Consider the following 17,542-nt stretch of genomic DNA (forward strand, 5'->3'; position numbering starts at 1 on the left):
CTGAGGCTTTCACACGAGTGGCTTTATTTATCACAACAGGTCATAGCAGTAGACTTTCCTTCAATAAATACTGTTACTCGGAGACAGTCAAAAGTTTGTGCCCAGGAAGCAGGTAAATCAGACTAGACCATGTGTGGAGGGGGTACCGTACGGGAAATCCTTTATTTGTTAGATTGGGGTCGCTCGGGTTCATCTGCCGCTAACTGTGAGCAGATCTCCGTACACAGCGCTGTGTGGACAGCTTGCGGTTTGGGGTCTCGTGGAATCGTACGTGACTTTGCGTACCTGTGCCCTGTCTCCCTCTCAGAAGTGGGGTCTCGGTCGTGCACACGGGACCCGTGCCCGAGGTACGATGTTAGAGCTGATGCACAGGTGGAGATGCGCGGAGGACGACACTGGGCAACAGGTCTATGACGGATGCTCTCAGGGACAAGTGTCCGGCTGCTGCCACCGAGGAACGAGGGGCAGGCCAGGAGGGCCGCGGGGGCCGCCGCGGGTGGCATGCTGTCCCCTCCCGGCACAGAGCGCCGCCGACTCCTGGCGTCCCTCCAGAGCTCCCTGCTGGCATCGGCACCACCACCTCAGTTCCTTTGGTTACGTTTTAGAAGCTTCTAGAACCTGACTTTTCCCCGCCGCCTCCCATCACAGCTCCTTGGCAGGCCGAGGTGTCGCAGATGCCGGGTGTCCCCTGAGCACCCACAGCACCGGGGAGGCCAGGATCGCCTGGAGGCCCGGGCTCGCCGTTGGCCCCGTCGCGGCCGTCTTTGCTAACGCCAGGCACGCCTTGTGGTCCTGGAGGCGGAGCGGGAAGGTGAGTGTTGACGGGAGAAGAGGACGTCGGTGGTGACTTCCATCCGTTCAGCCCGCCACCCCCAGCCCTGCTGCTTAGGGGCTGCTTCCTCCCTCTGGAAGGGCCGAGGGCAGGAGGCGGCGCGGAGGACGAGGTGGGGAGGCCGTGGAGGCCTGGCGTGTGCCCCGAGCATGGCAGCTCGAGTGAAGCCAGGGTCTTCCGGGGGCGAGGGTGCGTGTGCAGAGCCGCTTGGTGAGCAGGGACGGGGGGGGCGGGGCCTGCAGCGGAGCCCGGGGGGGCCCCACTTCAGGGACGGGTCCCCTGAGCACAGGGAGGCACGGGGTGGGCTGGGGGGCGTGGGCAGGGCCTGCAGGGGAGGAGGGGGTGTGAGCGTGGCCCACGCTGTCCTAGGTGACGTGTGTGCGGCTGGGGGGATGGACGGGGGCGGGGGGCTGCTCCTGACAGCATCCCGGGTACGCGTGGGCCACCTCGGGGGGCGCTGTGTTGGCTCGTGACTGACCCTGACGCTGGACGGCTCTCCCTGCCTGGAACCCAGCTGCCCGCACAGGGACAGACCCGCCCGAGCCTCTTGGCGTCACACGAGGTCACTGAGACGGCTCCTGACCGCCCGAGAGGCGTCGCCCGGAGAGGCACGTCGTTCCTCAGGAGACCGACACGCGTCCACCCGCAGCCCCGGGGACAGCTGCGTGGCCACAGAGCCGCCGCCACCGGGCACGTACCTTGGAGGCCCTGGTCCCCGGCCGGCCCGTCCAGACCCGCGCCCGCGGAGCCTTTGTCTCCTCGGTCCCCCGGGGCCCCTGTCGGGAAGCAGACGCGTGAGGGCCCGCTGGGCTGCGCGTGACGGGCGGGGGGCCGCGTGGACAGCCTTCCCGGGGCGAAACACTCAGAAGGAGCAGGAGCGTCGGGGCGGAAGGCGCGGAGCGTGGACTCTATTTTCAAAGGCCTTCAGACCCCACGTGGAGGACGGCGCCTCCAGGGCAGCGCCGAGCCGGCAGGGAACCGGGCCCTCGCGTCTGGGCGGAGCCGGGCTCGTGGGGGCTCGTGGGGGCTCCGTGGGGGGCTCGGCCTCGAGGCCTAGAAGCCCGCGAGCTGCGCCCGCCGACGGGGATGGGAGCTAAGTCTCCCTGGAAACCTTTCTCTTAAGCTGGTTTTCAGAAACGCAATTATTTGGTCACTAAGTTGGCAGGTCCTGGAATCCGGCCAACCGCGGCCCCAGACAGAAGTGGGCGCTGGAGGCCGGTTTGGAAGAGCTCCCGGGACGGGGAGGGACGGGCTGGGGTCAGCGACAGGCGCCCCCGGGGGCCGCCGGGCCGGGACACTCCTGCCTTCTGCGACGACGGAAGGGCCCTTCCGAGGGCCGCGCCCCGGTGCCGCCTCCCCCCCAGACGCTGCCCTGACGGCGTTCGAGGGAAACGTCGCTGAAGTACCAGGGTGCCCGGGCACGGGGCACGGGGCGCGGCCGGCGGCCCACTCACCTCTGGGCCCCGGGTCCCCCAGCTCTCCGGTGGGGCCGCGGTATCCAGGGGGCCCTCGGGCACCGGGGTGGCCGATGGAGCCTGGGGGCCCCGGGGGGCCTGGGGGCCCCGCTGGCCCAGGCCGCCCGGCGGATCCGGGCGCCAGAGGCTTCCTCAGGTGAGCGGCCAACTGCGCGATTTGTTCTTGGGAAACAGAGATGCGAGTGTCACTGCAGAGCGGGATGAGCGAGAGCGGGCGGCGGCCGTCGCCCCACTGGCTTCGGGGCCCCGGGGCTGCTACGTTTGTCCGCGGACCAGGGGGTGAGGCGCAGGCCTCGGTTGGGAGTCCGAGAGGCCAAGAGACGGCCACTCAGTCCCTCAGGGCTGCAAGGGCGCAGGGCTCGGTCCCCGCTGGCCTTTCACGGGACAGACATCTGGGGACGCCCCCCCCCCGCCGCGCACCTGGCCAGTGTTAAATCCCGGGGGGAGGGAGCCCCGCCGGTGCAGACGGGGAGCACCCCGAGGACTACAGGCCGCCGGGCCTGCCCGGGGCGGCCCTGGGTGGGAGGAGGCCGGGGTGCGGGCGGCGCGAGGCCCGCGGGCGGGGGCACTCACCGCTGAGCATCCCCCCGCACAGCTCCCGGATGTGCTGCTCGCTGGCTTCTCGCCCCTGAAATTCACCCCGTGGGCTCGTCAGCAGACGGGGCAGGCGGGCGCTCCTCGACGTGCCCTGCCCGGCCGCCACCCCGATGCCACCGAACGCTGCCCTCAGGAAGGGAAAGACCTACCGGAACCCCGGGTTTCCCGGTGATGCCGGGCACGCCCTGGACGCCCGGGAAGCCCACGGGGCCGGGCGGACCCGGGAGGCCCTCGACGCCGCTGGTGCCATTGGGACCCTGGATGCCCTTGGGGCCCAGCTCCCCTCGACTGCCAGCCTAGAGGGGACCAGGAGGCGGCGGGTCAGGCGCGAGCAGTGGGGGCAGTGCCGCCCCCGCCCCCCCCCCCCCGCCCGCTCCCCGGCACGCCCGCGGGCGTCTCCTCTGGATTTTGTCGTGGGAACGGCCCGCAGCCACTTACCTCTCCTTTGGGTCCGACCGGGCCACCGGGACCCTGCAAGAGAGCGGGTGTTTGACACGCTGTTGGGTGGGAGCCCCCCACGCAGGGCGAGGTGGGGAGGACAGGGACGGGCCCCGAAACCACCACGGGGCTGCTTGAGGCCGTCGGGTGGCCACTGCGCCCCGGGGACGTTGTGTGTCTCGCTGGGATCGTGTTCCACCCACTCACGTCTGTGTGACTTATTTTCCCTGAGTGTTTGCGGCATCTGCTCGGTACGTTTCCTTACACACGTTTACTTTGCTTCCTGTTTCCTCCTCAGCACGTAATAAATAACGAGCATCTAAGCGTCGCTGTGCCTGGAGTTCCCCGTCCCCGGCGTGTCCTTGGGACGCTTCCCAGCTGCACATCCACAGCCAGAGGCCCCCCGTGGGATTAACAGGGATGGGGTCCCAGGGCCCCACCGGTCAAGGTCGTCCAGGAATTGGGCAGGATAAGCCACGCAGGCGCACACGCAGCCCCGAGGTGTCTTGGCTACGGTCGCGGCCCCACCCGCAGCCTCGGCCTCCCCGGGGCTGCCCACGCACCCCCCCCCCCCCCCCCGCGAGCCAAGCCTGGCGTTTGTTCCCAGCTGTGGATCAGTGAGGCAGACCTAACCCCAGTCCCACTCACCAGCTCTCCTTTGTCCCCAGGGAGGCCGTCGGAACCTGCAACGCCCTGAAACAACAGGCCCGCAGGTCAGAGAGCTGTCCCCAGGCTCCGGGAGCTGGCACGCGAGCCCCGGGCCCAGGGTGGGGCACCGGCTGACCGCACTTGGGGACAGGACACGCTGGCCTTCTTGCCTAGCAGAACCGCAGGCGGTGGGACTGCTCTAGGTCCTCCGGGAGGTCGCAGGCCCGCCCCCTCCCCCTCCCACGATGCATTTCTGAGCTCCCACAAGCAGGCCTGAGGCCCAGGACCGCCCCGCCGTCCCTCACGAGGTCACATTCCCAGGTCAGGGGGGTCGCACCCCCGGGAGCCAACCGTGAAGTGGGGCTGGGTGTCCCCCCGGAGCAAGGGAGAGAGACGACGGGGAGCTGGGCTGCCAGCGCGTGTGCAGGGGACCTGAGCCCCGGCGCCCACTCACCTGGTCTCCCTTAGGGCCTGCGGCTCCCCCCGGGCCCTGGCACAGAGGAGGTCAGCATGAGAGGGAGCCCGGGGCCCCCCGAAGGCAGAGCCCTCCCGCGCTCAGCCCCGCCGCCCCCCAGCGCTCCACGCCTGCCCTGGTGGTGCTGGAATCTTCCCAAAGAACCGTGGTCTTAGGGCCCCGGAGCGCCGTCCCGCAGGCAGTGCCACGGCTGCTTCACGGCTCGTCCGCTGCGGGCGCTCCGGGTGCCACGGACTGCGCGGCCCTCGCACAAGCAGTCGTCGGGGCGGTGCCCGCGAGCAGCTGCCCAGTCCGCGCCGCGGACCGTGTGGTTAGGGACGGGTCTGGGAACTGCTGGGCTCTCCCGAGAACAGTAATATAAAAATTGCCCATTTGCTCAAATCACGGCAGGAGTGGGAGCCTGGCCCACGGGGCAGGGGCCAAGGTGTGACCTCCCGGGGGTGGGACACGCGGGAACGTCCTCAGATTTCCCGCCTGGAAGCTGACGAAGGGCCCCCTGGCCCGGCCATAGCCACCCCCGGGTAGGAAGGGAGGGCTGGGTGGGCGTCCCCTGGGCCCCACCCGCAGTCATCCCAGCCGGGCTCTGTGCTGCCCTCTGCGCCCGACTGTCCCGGACAGCAGGGGCCCCACGGGGACTCCACCGCCTGTCACAGGAGCAGCAGAAAGTTAGAAACAGCGACAGGGTGTGGGGTCTTCACACAGCGGCACCGCGTGTCCAGGTCCTTGGCAAACCCAACAGATGAGGCCGCCCCCACCCCAGCCCCACAGGCCCCCCAGCGCCCCCCAGGCCCCCGTGGAGCCTGGAGCACTGACCCCCACAGCCACTCACCCGGTCACCTGAGGCACCTCGGAGGCCCTGGGGACCCGGCAGGCCGGGGTCGCCCATGCTGCCCTTCTGGCCCTACAGACAAGGACCCAGCTCGTCAGCACCCACAAAGGACCCCAGGGGGACCCCCCCCACCCCCCCGGCTCCCAGACGCAGTCTGGTCCCAAACCTTACGCACCTGGAAGCCGCGGACGCCAGGGGCTCCAGGAGGGCCTTGTGGGCCCAGAGCCCCCTGAGAGAGAGAAGCAGGAGTGAGTCCACTCCGCCCCCCCAGGGGCCCCGGGGACAGAGGGGCAGGGCGGCGGGTGGCCGAGGTCAGGCTCGCCCTCCGGTCCCATGCGGCAGTCGTCCTGGGGCCCAGGTCCCCCCCCCCCATCTATGGCCACCTGGGCCCCAGGCCAGGGTCCTCACTACCTGCCCCAGGCAGGGCTGCGTGCACGGGACAGCTGGGCCTGGCCCTCACCGCCCCGGGGCCTTCACGGGGTCACCACGGACACGGCAGCGCACCCCCCACAGAGGCTGGGTCATGGTGATGCTCCACGCCCCCCACGCCACGCCACAGCCCCTCACTCACCGCCGAGCCCCTGTGGCCAGGCTCGCCACGCTCCCCAGGCACGCCAACGTCCCCCTGCACGAGGACAAGGGGACAGGGGTGTCAGGAGGGTCCGTGGACTCGGGGGGTGCACGGGGCGGGGGGACACTTACCGGGATGCCAGGCTCTCCCGAGGGGCCAGCCTCCCCCAGCTCTCCAGCTCGGCCCTGCACAGACAGGAGGGCCCTGAGTGCCGCCCTCCTTCCCCCTCCCTCCCCTCCAGCCCTGGGTGCCGCCCACACCCCCCTGCCCCCCTCCCCCTCCAGGTCCAGCCCGGGCTGCCCCTCCCCCCACCAGCACAAAGAAGCCACCTACCAGTTCTCCCTTCTCGCCCTTGGACCCTGCTCGACCCGGGAGGCCCTGCGCATCACAGGCAGGCGTCAGGGCTGCGGAGCACCCCGCAGGGAGCACCCAGCAGGGAGCACCTCCCCCGGCACAAGCCCCCACTCAGCGACCTGAGGGCCCGAGCCCCGCCCCGCGAGCACCGAAGGAAGCCCGTGCGGAAGCCCGTGCTCTCACCGGCAGCCCGTTGGGACCCTTCTCTCCGGGGGCACCGTTGCGACCGGCCTCTCCCTGCGGGAGATCGGGGGACGGGGTGCTGAGGCCCGGGAGGCCCGACTCCCGCAGACCCCCCTCCCGCCTAGGCCGCCGGCGCCTCACCAACCTTCTCGCCGTCCAGTCCCGGCACGCCATCCCGGCCGTCCTTGCCTGGCATTCCCTGGGGACGCGTGACGGCGTGAGGCCTGCTGGGCCCCCTGGGTACCCCTTCCTCCCACCCCGGCCCCCCTCCCGGCACCGCGTGCGCGCAGCCCGGGCTGCCCTGGGGCGGCCGTGGTCACACAGCTCAGCAGCCGCGCGGTGACCGGGCTGCCTGGGCCTGCAGGTGAGGGCCGCTGGCACCCGGCGGGGGGCTGAGGCCGCTGTGACCCCGCGCCGCCCCCGGCACCCACACGACACGGTGGCCCGTATCACAGACACGGAACAGGCCGGGGAGCTGGGCAGTGGCCTTCCCGACCCCACCGTCTGGACAGATTTGGGGACTGAGAACCCCGCGCAGGCTGGGAAGCCAGCAGGACAGCAGGCCGCTTCCCTCTCGTGCCCCCTCGGCCCCGCCTTCCCAGAGGTGGGCAGCCCCGTGGCCCCCAGGGGGCCCCACACCCGCGCCCACGGGTCCTGCCCGGCCACCCTTGTGGCTGCACGCCCCTGGAAGGCGGACGAGCTCGACTGGGGCCCCCAAGCCGTGTGGGCCACGCCGGGCCGCGCCCAGTGGGATCGGGGGCCGACTGGGGGCCACGTGCTGGCCGGGGCGGCCCCGCGGCTGCAGGGGGACCGTCGGGGGGGCAGCCACAGAGGACGGGACCCATCGAGGGCCGCGACTCCTGCTCCGCCCGGCACCGCGGCCGTGGGTACTCACCGGCTCCCCGCCCGGCCCGGCCATCCCGGGGACTCCCTTGAGGCCGGGTCTGCCCTGAAAGACACAGGTGGCCCCTGAGGAATGCTCCCCGCAGCCGACGCCCCCAATTCCCAGGCAGCCTAGGCGGCCCCTCACGTCGGAGCCAGCGCTGTGCTCGGGGCTGGGGACAGCGGCGGTGGCCCACCCCGAAGCCCAGGGGAAAGCCCGGACTCCTCGCAGTGTCCTCGCCGCCTCATGCCCCTGCGGCCACCGCGCTCCGTCCAGGGGCGGCGAGGCTGGTCCGAAGGTGACCGCGGCGAATGGCGGCTTGCGGACGGTCGCCTCACTTGGTCATCCGTCAGCTTCTGTTCACCTGCTCACGCGAGTCCCCTTCTCTGTCAGCCCAGCCCACAGCTGCACGGCCCGGCCAAGCCCACCCCGCCCGCCGCGGCTGGAGCAGCGTCAGCAGCCGGAATTTGCACCCCGAGCTGGGCCTCCAGAGGGGAGCTCGTTAGAGCCACGGGGCCACTGCCCAGCACCCCAGCAGGCCGGGCCCAGGAGAGCGCAGCCCCCCACCCCGGCACTTGCCTTCTGGGCGTCCCCCCCCACGGAGCAGGTGCTTTGGAGGAAGGACCCAGAGGAGCAAGGTTCTCTTACTTACAAGGTCACCCTTGGGGCCGCGGAAACCCTCTGGGCCCCTCTCGCCTCTGTCACCCTGAAATGATGGGGTTGGAGGTGAGGGGGTGTGGGGATATGAGGGTGTGCGGAGGGGTGGGGATAGAGGGGATGGAGAGGGTGGAGGGGAGGGGGTGGAGGGGGTGGAGGGGTGGGGGTGTGTGGAGCGGTGGGGGTGGAAGGGATGGAGGGGGTGGAGGGGTGGGGGTAGAGGGGGTGCCGAGGGGTGGGGGGGCGGGGGGACGACACATAAAGTCCCAGAGATGGCGGGAGAGCTGAGCTGAGGGAGACTGGCGGGCTCGGCCCGGCCGAGGTGGGGGGGGGGCGCGACTGGGGCTGCCGAGGGGGGCGGAGGGGTGCTGACCTTCCCCCCGTGTGTGGAGACCAGAATGCCCACTTCCCACTGAGAACAGGCTCCTTGGTCACTCAACCCGCTGCCCCCTGGATGTGCCCTTGGACACCTGCCCAGGGAGGGGTGCCACCTGCTGGGCGTGCCCAGGGGACGGGGCCACAAGAGGACTCAGCCCGGGGAGGGGCCCCGCAGCACGGCCTGTGGGACTGGGGGAGGAGCGTGAGGAGGAGGAGGGGCACAGCCCGCACCTGCACGGCTGCCCCCCCAGATGCACACGTACCACTTTCCCGGGGGCTCCTGGGATCCCTGGCGGCCCTCGGAATCCGATGGGACCCTGAGAAGGAGAGGGGGGGTCTGGCCCGCGTCCCCCAGGGGACTGGGCTCCATCCTCGGGCAGCCCAGGCCAAACACCTGCAGCCGCCCGCCGCCCAGAGGCCCCAAACCCTCCATCCTCCCCCACGTCCGCGCCTTCTCCCGGGCTCCCCAGGACCCCTCCCCATCTGGAGGTGGCCCCCAGGGCCGGGCTGATGGGGCATGGCTGGCGCTGGCTGACTCACCCGATCCCCTGGGGGCCCGGCCGGCCCGGGCAGACCTCGGAGTCCCCGAGGTCCCTGTGAGGAGGGAGATGGGAAGGTAGGGCCTGGGCCAGCAGCCCCCCAGGACTGCACCCCCTGGAGCCCCAGAGGGCCCTGCAGTCGTCCCAGGAACACCTGGCCTCAGGCCAGGCCCTGGAGGGGCAGCGGGAGGGGGAGCCGGAAGGGGGTGCCACTCGCCCTGGAGGGGGCAGCGGGGGGCCCACCCCCCTGGGATTTGCAAGAGGCAGGACCCTGGTCGGGTTCCCCTGGAGGGTACTGGCGCACCGCCCCCCTGCAGGTCGTCCAAGGAGCTCCCCTCCCCCTCTCCCAGCCCCCCGGCCCCCCTCACCTGCAGCCCTACAGAGCCAGGGACGCCAGCGGGCCCAGGGGGGCCAGGATCGCCCTGAGGAGAGGTGAAGCGGCGTCAGCTGGGTGGGCCCAGCGCCCCGGCAGCTCTCTGCACCTCGCACCCCCACCCTGAGCCCCAGCAGCGGGGCCATCGCCCTCTCCTCCGTGGAGCCTCCGAGGCCAGGGATCCCCACAGCCCGGCTTCCAGCAAAGCCCCCAGCCCTTCCAGACGCCTCTGCCGGGCTGCTGTGGGGCCGCCTGGGGGGGCTCATGGTGTCCCCAGCCTCACCCGGACAGCCCCTTCCTCCGCGGGCAGCGGCCCTGTGAGACCGGGCAGGTGGCGTCTGTCCAGAGACCCTGGCCCAGGTCACTTGCTCTGAGCAGCTGCAGAGGCGGCCAGCACGCCCTCACCCACCCTCGCCCGTGCAGCCGCGGCCCTGCCCCCTGCCAGCGCTGCCTGGGCCTGTCCCCCAACACCCCCGCTGCCCGGGCAGACCCCCCCAGGCGGCCAGCCCCGCTGTGGCCCACGGTCACCTTCTCGCCGTCCTTGCCGACCTCTCCTTGATCTCCTTTGTAGCCGGTGGGCCCCTGAAAGCCAGTGGGGGCAAGGAGTCACAACCCACCCCCAGCGGCCCCAAACAGGTGCCTGCAGGGAAACTGAGGCCAGGGCAAGGGGGCAGGGCCGGGCCAGCGAAGGGAGCTGGAGCCTGACTCCGGCTTGCCCAGCCCCAGCCCTCTCCCAGTGCCTCCCAGTCCTGGTGGCCACTCCATGTGGAGCAGAATTGAGCAGGGACACAGGGACAGGGACGGAGCAGGGCCCCCCGCTGGGTGGGAAGTCAGCCCTTTCTTCCTGCAACAGCCGGGGCTTTCTGGACCCATGGGTCCCCCCAACTGCCCCCAAGACCTCCAGCCCTGCATTAGACCAGGCTGTTGCGTCCCGTGGGGCGAGGAGGGCTGCCTCACCTTGAACCCCGGCATTCCTGGAGGACCGGGGGGGCCTGGTGGGCAGATGGCCGGGCACTGTCGGAAAATAGAGGGGTCAGACCCCCAGACAACCTGGGACCTGACAGACCCGGGCACCCAGGGCCTGGCATGGGCCGTCCCGCCGAGCAGAGGGGCCTCGGGCACACCAGGACCTCCGGGGACCCCGGCCAGGGCCTCACTCAGGGCGGCTGAGGGGTGCAGGGAGCTCCTGCACAGCCCCGGCCTCCCGCTCGGCGGCGGCTCCACGGTGGCTGCTGGCCGCACAGGGGCCTTCGTCCCGCGTCCCCGCAGCAAATTCAGGCTGCGCTTCTCCTCGGGACACAAATTGCTTTAGGAGCAAACAGGTGTCCTGGGGGCACAGGCGGGATGCTCCAGGCCCAGGGCGGTGAGACCCAAGGGATGGCGCTGGGTTTTCTAGATCATTCCACAGCTGATGGGGCACAGAGCCGGTGCCATCGACCTCTGCTCCCGATTCCGGAAGATCGCCAAGCCCTCCCCCGGGGACGCAGCTGGCCAGGCCGCGGGACGCAGGGTGAGCCCGCCTTCCCTCCTCGCCGGCCCTTCCGCGAGGCCCGGGGCCTCCCAGACGCTGCTCCCCACGCACACAGCTCAAAGCCGGTGGGGGGGGGGGTCTGTGCGAGCAGTTGCTCGCCGTGGCGGAGCTGTCGGGACGCGGGACACAGCTGCGCCCTGAGGAGCCCCACGGCTCGGTCACAGCCGCGTGGCCCGTGGCGGGGTGGGGGGGGGTGCCCAGGCCCGTCCCTCCCTCCTGTGGGGGAGTCTCGGCGGGAGGGACGGGCCACTCTCCACATGGGTCCCCCAGCTGGGGGCCCCTTCACGGATGGCCGCGCGCCTACCTGAAGGTCAGTGGCGCCCTCAGGGAGGACCCCTGGGTGACCCTGGAACACAAAGACGCTGGCTTTGACCCCGCCCTCCCCGGCCCCCCGCCGAGACCCGCCCTGGGCACCACCACCACCGGACACCACCTGCCCCGGCCCTGCTCGTCCCCCCGTCAGCGGCCCAGCGCAGGTCTGGGAGGTGGGTGGGAGCCCAGGTGGGCGTGGGTTCTGGGGCTGGGGGCCCCAGGGACAGGCTGTCAAGCCCGCCATGCCCGGCACTTGCCCTGAGAGGCTCTGGGGCCCCCTGCCCAGGACTTACGGGCGGTCCGGGAGGTCCGGGGGGGCCGGGGAGGCCTGGCAGTCCAGAGGGTCCCTGGGGGGAATGACGAGTGAGGTGGAGCAGGGCCTGCCTCGGCCTGAGCTGAGGGGACCAGCTACTTCCAGAGGGAAGCCTCCCCGACCTGTGCCCTCGGGGTGCTCCCACTCTACCCTGGCCTTGTGCTCCCGTCCCAGGCACATCCCTGGTCTGTCCGCATCCCTGGGGGCAGTCAGGGCTCCACCAAGAAAGGGGGGGGCAGGGGGGAGAGGGAGGGAAGGGAGGAGAAGCGGGGGAGGCCCTCGGGGGCTGCCCTGGAGGGGCCAGACAGGCAGGGCCCTGCTCTGAGCAGGGGGAAGGTCAGGGGCAGCCACTCACCGGGGGGCCCCGGAGGCCGATTCCACCGGGGACGCCACTCTCCCCTGCCTCTCCCTGGGGGAGGAAACAGAGTGAGACGCGGCGCTCTGCACCCACAGAGCTCTGAGGCCCCCACGCAGGGCTGGTCAGCCCCTCTGCAGGGACAGGAACCCCGGCCCCTCAGCTTGGCTCTGAGACGGCTGGGCACGCGCGGGGGGACGGGGTGGGGGGCACGAGGGTGATCAGTACTCACGGGGGGTCCAGGGAGGCCTTTGCCCTGCAAGGCCAAGCATAGGGTCAGAACTTGCAGGGCCAGGACAGGTTTGCCTGCCGCCCCCCCAGGATAGGAGGGAGGTGCCCCGGGGGGCAGTGCCTGGCACAGGAGACCCCCCCCCCCCCGGGGAGAGAGTGCACAGCCCGGGAGCCAGCCCTGCAGAGGCTCCCGGGGGCCCCCACCTGGTCAGCCTGGGGGGGGAGCGATACTCACCCCCAGCCCGGGAGGCCCCGGGGGTCCCAGGCTTCCCTGCGGAAGGAGAGCAGGCGGTCAGGAGGGCTGGGCCCAGGCTCCCAGAGCTCTGAGTGCAAACCTGCCCCCGCCCCCCACGAGGCTGCGTTACAGACGCCTGAGGCCCGGGGCGGCGACGTCCTTTGCCCCCAATCGGCTGAGGAAATGACTAGAGCGAGCGGCATAGGGCCGGCGCCCAGGCAGCAGGAAGGCGCACCCTAGGGACCCAGTGCTGGCACCCGGGGCCCCTCCCCTGCTGTGTCCCTTCCCTTCCACGAAGCCTGGAGCTGGCCTGGTCCCATGAGGACGCGCTCGAGGGCTGCTCATCCCCCAACCCGGGCTGTACCGAGGACAACCATGACCAGAGGCTGGTGTGGGACGCCGTGGTCTGGCCGCTCGCCAGCCCGCGTCTCCCGTGGACGTGGGGCCCCACAGAACCCCACGGAACCCGGGACCTGCTCCTGAGCTGAGGGCGTGCAGTGCGGGGAGGGGGCGGGGGGCACTGACCCGTTCCCCAGGTGCGCCCTTGGGTCCGGGAGGTCCGTCCTGCCCCGTCAGGCCCTGGGGAGAGAGGACAGAGCCTTGGGGTGGCCCCTTCCGCTCCGGCCGCCCGCCGCACCCGGGCGCCCCTCCCAGAGCCCTGCTCGGCCCTCACGAAGCCCGGGGCCTGGCGCCGGCCTGGGGCCCTGGCAAGCGCGGCAGCGGTTTCTGCTCCGCCGGGGGAGGGGGGGCTCTGGTCAGGGCTGAAGGCCAGCGGCCCCCTGCCGGGACATCCGCTGCCTCTCTTGGGATGCAGCAGGCACAGCTGGAGAACAGCAATTAAAGTAGACTTGGGGATTAAACCCTTTCCTCCAGGTGGGGGGGGCACTCACGTCCACACCCGGCAGTCCCGGCAGACCGGCCTCTCCTGGCTTCCCTGGCTTCCCTGGGGCCCCTGTTGGTCCCTGGAGGAAGGGGGTGGGGGGAGCAGAGGCGTGAGCGCAGGCGCAGCCCAGAGCCCTGGCCTCCCCAGTAGAGAAGTGTCTCCCAGCCGGGCACCGCCAGGCAGCTGGGCAGCTGAGGAGCAGCCCCTGTGCACCAGAGGCCCTGCCCGCCTCCCTGCAGCCCCCCAGCTCGGGCGCCTCGGCCCCCCTCGCTGGCCCCAGCAGGCTGTTCCCTCCAGCTGCCCCCTCCTGCTCGATCACACCTGGGGGACGTTCACCTGGATGCTTCGTTCACCTGCTGCTCTGGCCCCCCCAGCGTCGGGCAGTGTGTTCCTCTGTGGGCCCCCCACCCCCAGGGTGCCCCAGGACCTTGAGTTCCTGAGCCTGAACAGCTGCATGAAAGCTCACTGGGGGACCCCTAACCGGCTATAGTGACCTGGCCTGCCTGGCACAGAGAAAGCTCACAAGCCAGCCCCTACCCAGAGACACAGAATCCCACACGCTCCCTCCCGCCTGCTTCCTGGCCAGGCCCCCGCTCTGAGCCCTCTGAGGCCTCCAGCCCAGCGCGGTGAGAAGGGGTGTCAATGACCCCTCTGTTCTAGGGCCACCCCTCCCCTCACTGGGGCTGCACACTCACCGGGGACCCGGGCAGACCGGGAGGCCCAGCTTCTCCCTGCAGAGGGGAAGACACCCACATGTAGCAGCGTCTCCTGAAAGGTGGGGCCTAGGGGGGCACAGCTGGCCCCAGAGGCCCCAGTGGATGACATGTAGGCACCCCAAGTCATCCACATTTGGGGGTGCCTCCCCTCTGGAGTTAGACATGGAGGTGGGAGCTGGGGGCAGGGGGAGCTGGACAGCCAGGGCTCTGGACAGCCCCTACAGGGCCCACCCTTGAGGACCATTTGAGGGCAGAAGGACAGAGCCTCCAGGAGAAAGGGACTGTCCTGCAGCAGCCCCCACTCAGCCTAAGAAGCTTCAGAGGGTGGGCTGTGGGCACTGAGAGGTCACCTGCCTCTCAGGCAGTCCCCCAGTCTCGCCGAGGCCCAAGGAGGCACCCCAGTCCCCTGTGACCACTAAGCCTGACACCCTTTAACTGAGGCTTCCAGGGCAGGTTTTTAAGGGGGAGCCTCCCCCCACCCCCGAAGGAATGACTCAACTTGATTCCGGTCAGCTTGGGAGTCCTGGGGGACCAGGGGCCCAGGCCTGGTTGGTTGGAGCATGGGAGCCAGCCCTGGGCCACGCTGCCCTCCCCCACCCCACCCCCACGGGGCTGTCGCTGAGCACCCTGTGGGTCGGGGTCGGCCAGGCCTGGGGTGGATAGGAGACCCCGGGCCATCCAGGCCCTCGGAGACTCAGAGAGAGGCTGAGGGACCGGTCAAGGGGGCTCCTGCGGCACATTATGGGTGAGGAGAGGCCTTGAGCACCTATCATGCTGGTGGCTGCATTGGGGATTCACCCCAGACGGTCCTGGAGGAGGCAGGCTGCAGGATGGGGCCGCCCTTGACCTGGGATGCCCTTGGAGGGCAGCGTGTCTGGGGCAGAGCCAGCTCCCAAGTCCCCTCCACCGCCTGGGCCCTCACACCTCAGTGCCCAGTTCCAGCCCAGAGACCACCGAGCGGCGCCCCTCCCCCTGTCTGTGGACACAGTCCCTGTGGGGTGAACCCTGAGTGGGCGCAAGGGCCGTCTGTGTCCCATTTTGCAGCCCTGGCCAGTGGGGCTTGGTTTTGAGTCCGTCAGGCCTGGGGACTCCGGGAGGCTGGGCCGGGCCAGAACCCCATAGAACCCTCCCCGGCCCTTCCCACCCCCGAACTCACATCAATGCCATCCTTGCCCGGCTTCCCAGGTGGCCCTTGGGGGCCGGGAGGGCCTTGAGGTCCCACTTTCTGAAATGGAGAAATGTCATTAGGCATTTGTGCCCTCCCCCTCCGGTGGGGCAGGTCCCCCGGGCTGGCCTCGGGTCAGCCCAGCGGCGTCCCCTCTTCCTGGGTCCCGAGCCCCCGGCCCACGCCTGCCTCTGAGGCCCCCCCAAGGCCTCGGGCTGGCGGTATCTGCTGTCGGTCTTCGGCCAGGAGGGGCTGCGCCACGGCCCCACGGGGAGCCTAAGGAACAAAGGCGACATTGTGCCTCTGGTGGCGGCGGACCCTGGGCCGGGTGAGGACAGGGCAGCGTCCCGGGCTCGGGGAGCTGTCCCGGTGTCCGCGGGGACCCGGTGGGGCGCCCAGACTCGGCCCTGCGGCGAGGCCGGCGCGGGCTCCGGGGCTGCGCCGGGTCCCCACGCGTCCCGGGCTCCAGGCTCCCTCGCGGGCGGGGCGGGGGAGGGTCCCCAGCGGCTGCTCGACGCCGGCGCCGAGCCCCGCGCTCCCGGCCCCGCCGCTGCCCCGCCGCGGCCCGCTCACCTGCGCCCCGGTCCCGGTCAGGGTGGCGGCCAGGAGCCGCGCGAGCAGGAGCAGGGCCAGCGTGGGGGCCCCGGCCATGGCTGCGCCCGCGCTCTCAGCGGCTCTGCGCGGCTCTGGGCGGCGGGGCTCGGGCGCCGGGGCTCGGGCGGGCGGGCGGGGCGGCGGGGCGGCGCGGGCCCCCGGCCAGGTCCCGCCCCGCGCGCACAAGCCCCCCATTCAGCCGGGCCCACCTGGGGCTTCCGCTCCCCGCCCCGCGCCGCCGAAGAAAGGAGCCCAGTGGCAGCCTCTGGCCAGCCTCGGAGTTAAAATTATCCCGAGACGGATGAGCCGCACACTCGTACCTTTGAGCAGGAAAGAAAGACCCTTTTTTCTCTCCTGTTCCTCGACAGGGTGTGGAGGCCCCCTGAGGGGCCCCGCCGGAGGAGGGGCGGCGGGAGCCTCGACCCTGGGGGACCTCCCGGGCTGCCCGAGGCCAGGAAGCCCCAGGACGGGCCCCTACAGCTGGTCCCTGCTCCCGGGCCCTGCCGCGGGCCAAGGTCTAGGGCCGAGCCTCCCATTCCTGGGGGCCTGTCTCCAAACTGTCACTATCCGGATGGTCGGTCCATCACGTCCTCCGTCCCCGGCAAGGGCCACACTCTTCTCCGGCTCTGCCCCCCCCGCGCCCCCCCCCCCCCCAGCACGACGAAGTGGTGGCCCTGGCAGAGGAGGGAAGCATCACCATGGCTGTGGGGCGCGACGAAGTGGTGGCCCTGGTAGAGGAGGGAAGCATCACCATGGCTGTGGGGCGCGACGAAGTGGTGGCCCTGGCAGAGGAGGGAAGCATCACCATGGCCGTGGGGCCGAGCAAAGGCGCGGAGGGACGGGCCCCCTAAGGCTGCTGTCGGCCCGGTCCCGCTTTTCACAAGCCTCGGGCAGCCCGGGGTCCCTGCGTTCGGGCAAACTCTGCTTCACCCTGGGAGGGCCCCCGCGGGGTCTCGCCGACCCGGGTCACCCTCAGGCCCCGAGTCCGCAGGCTCTCAGCCCACGGCCAGGCAGGAAGGCTCAGGCTCCCCGGGATTTACAGCTGCACGAACCTCCTCTCCCTCATTCTTTCCCTAGCGAAGCGCAACAGCGAGCGACGCGGAGGCCGGACCGTCTGATCCGCAGCTGATGATCACCTGAGAGAGTCACGACTCTGGACCAGTCTGTACATGGGCTTCATTTCCGTGGGGGGAACCCGGGACTTCTGAGGTGCCGAGGGTTCCCACGGGACCAGTGAGTAGAAGACGCAAGGGATGGAGGGGGAAGCAAAGGGGTTCAGGCAAGATCTCACTCCCCACTGGGGTAGACTGGGCGGCTCCCGCCCGCGCAGCCACGGATGGGAGGGATGGGAGGGCTCGCGTGGATTCCATCCCGGGGGGGGGGGGGGGGGGCAGGGAAGCTCGAAAGCTCTTGCCCTCCAGCGGAGTTCGGTCATCCTAGGACACCCTCAGACAGGCGGGCCATCCCACCCCGACCCCCAAGCCCGCGGCCTGGGGAGCCCCCCCATCTCCCCTGGGCCATACCTGCCTGGCCCACCTCCCCCACCCCCATGCTGGATCAGACTCAGAGGACGCCCAGCTGGCCTTCACCGGGGTCAAGGGAGGGACGTGGTGCCTGAACCCCTGCCCCACCCACACCCCCACCCATCCCTCGCTCCACAGCCCCTCCCCATGGAGAGCTGCCCCTCCTCGAAGCTCCAGCGGCCACAGCAGTCCCCACACCCGGTGCCACCAGGCAAAACCAAAGCATCATCCATCAGTTTGGGGGGGTCAGGAGGGCCAGAGCTGCCCGCCAGGCCCTAGGTCCCCACTGCGGGGCACACACACCGTTCCTAGGGTTGCTCCAAGGGGCTCTCCCTCCCAGGTTTGTGCTGCTTTATTGAACCTGTGCCCCATAAGGGTCCAGTCTTAAGATTCTCACCACTAGGGGTTCAGCGGGACCCTGCTGAAGACTCAGTGCTGGACGTCCCACACTC

General features: G+C 70.8%; 1 protein-coding gene across 2 annotated transcripts; it reads right to left on the bottom strand.

Annotated features, from left to right (window-relative positions):
* Position 1: 1 nt before the first annotated feature.
* COL9A3 (collagen type IX alpha 3 chain) lies at positions 2-15,775 on the bottom strand. Of its 2 annotated transcripts, XM_041733123.1 has the most exons (32): positions 15,547-15,775; positions 14,965-15,033; positions 13,788-13,823; positions 13,100-13,171; positions 12,735-12,788; positions 12,210-12,245; positions 11,976-11,999; positions 11,744-11,797; positions 11,369-11,422; positions 11,068-11,109; positions 10,190-10,246; positions 9,761-9,814; positions 9,228-9,281; positions 8,861-8,914; positions 8,584-8,637; positions 7,938-7,991; positions 7,298-7,351; positions 6,548-6,601; positions 6,403-6,456; positions 6,199-6,243; positions 5,997-6,050; positions 5,866-5,919; positions 5,470-5,523; positions 5,295-5,366; positions 4,445-4,480; positions 3,991-4,035; positions 3,343-3,375; positions 3,054-3,200; positions 2,881-2,935; positions 2,287-2,469; positions 1,531-1,608; positions 2-792 (listed from the first exon to the last, which is right to left on the bottom strand). In XM_041733123.1, the coding sequence occupies exons 1-32, from the start codon at positions 15,760-15,762 to the stop codon at positions 602-604; spliced, it is 2,193 nt and encodes a 730-aa protein (XP_041589057.1). In that variant the 5' UTR covers positions 15,763-15,775; the 3' UTR covers positions 2-601. The 2 variants fall into 2 exon arrangements, with proteins under 2 accessions (XP_041589057.1, XP_041589058.1); XM_041733124.1 differs by lacking the exons at positions 12,735-12,788; positions 13,100-13,171; positions 13,788-13,823; positions 14,965-15,033; positions 15,547-15,775 and adding an exon at positions 12,344-12,414.
* Between the last annotated feature and the right edge of the window lie 1,767 nt (positions 15,776-17,542).

The sequence above is a fragment of the Vulpes lagopus genome, chromosome 18, assembly GCF_018345385.1.
Source record: "Vulpes lagopus strain Blue_001 chromosome 18, ASM1834538v1, whole genome shotgun sequence".
Classification (NCBI taxonomy): Eukaryota; Metazoa; Chordata; class Mammalia; order Carnivora; family Canidae; genus Vulpes; species Vulpes lagopus.

Coding starts and splice junctions, on each gene's coding strand:
- COL9A3 (XM_041733123.1), bottom strand. CDS start 15,762: ATGGGGGGCTTGTGCGCGCGGGGCGGGACCTGGCCGGGGGCCCGCGCC. Junction 6,051..6,198: donor AGGGCGAGAAGGGAGAACTG/GTAGGTGGCTTC, acceptor CTGTCTGTGCAG/GGCCGAGCTGGAGAGCTGGG. Junction 2,936..3,053: donor CCGGGAAACCCGGGGTTCCG/GTAGGTCTTTCC, acceptor GGTGAATTTCAG/GGGCGAGAAGCCAGCGAGCA.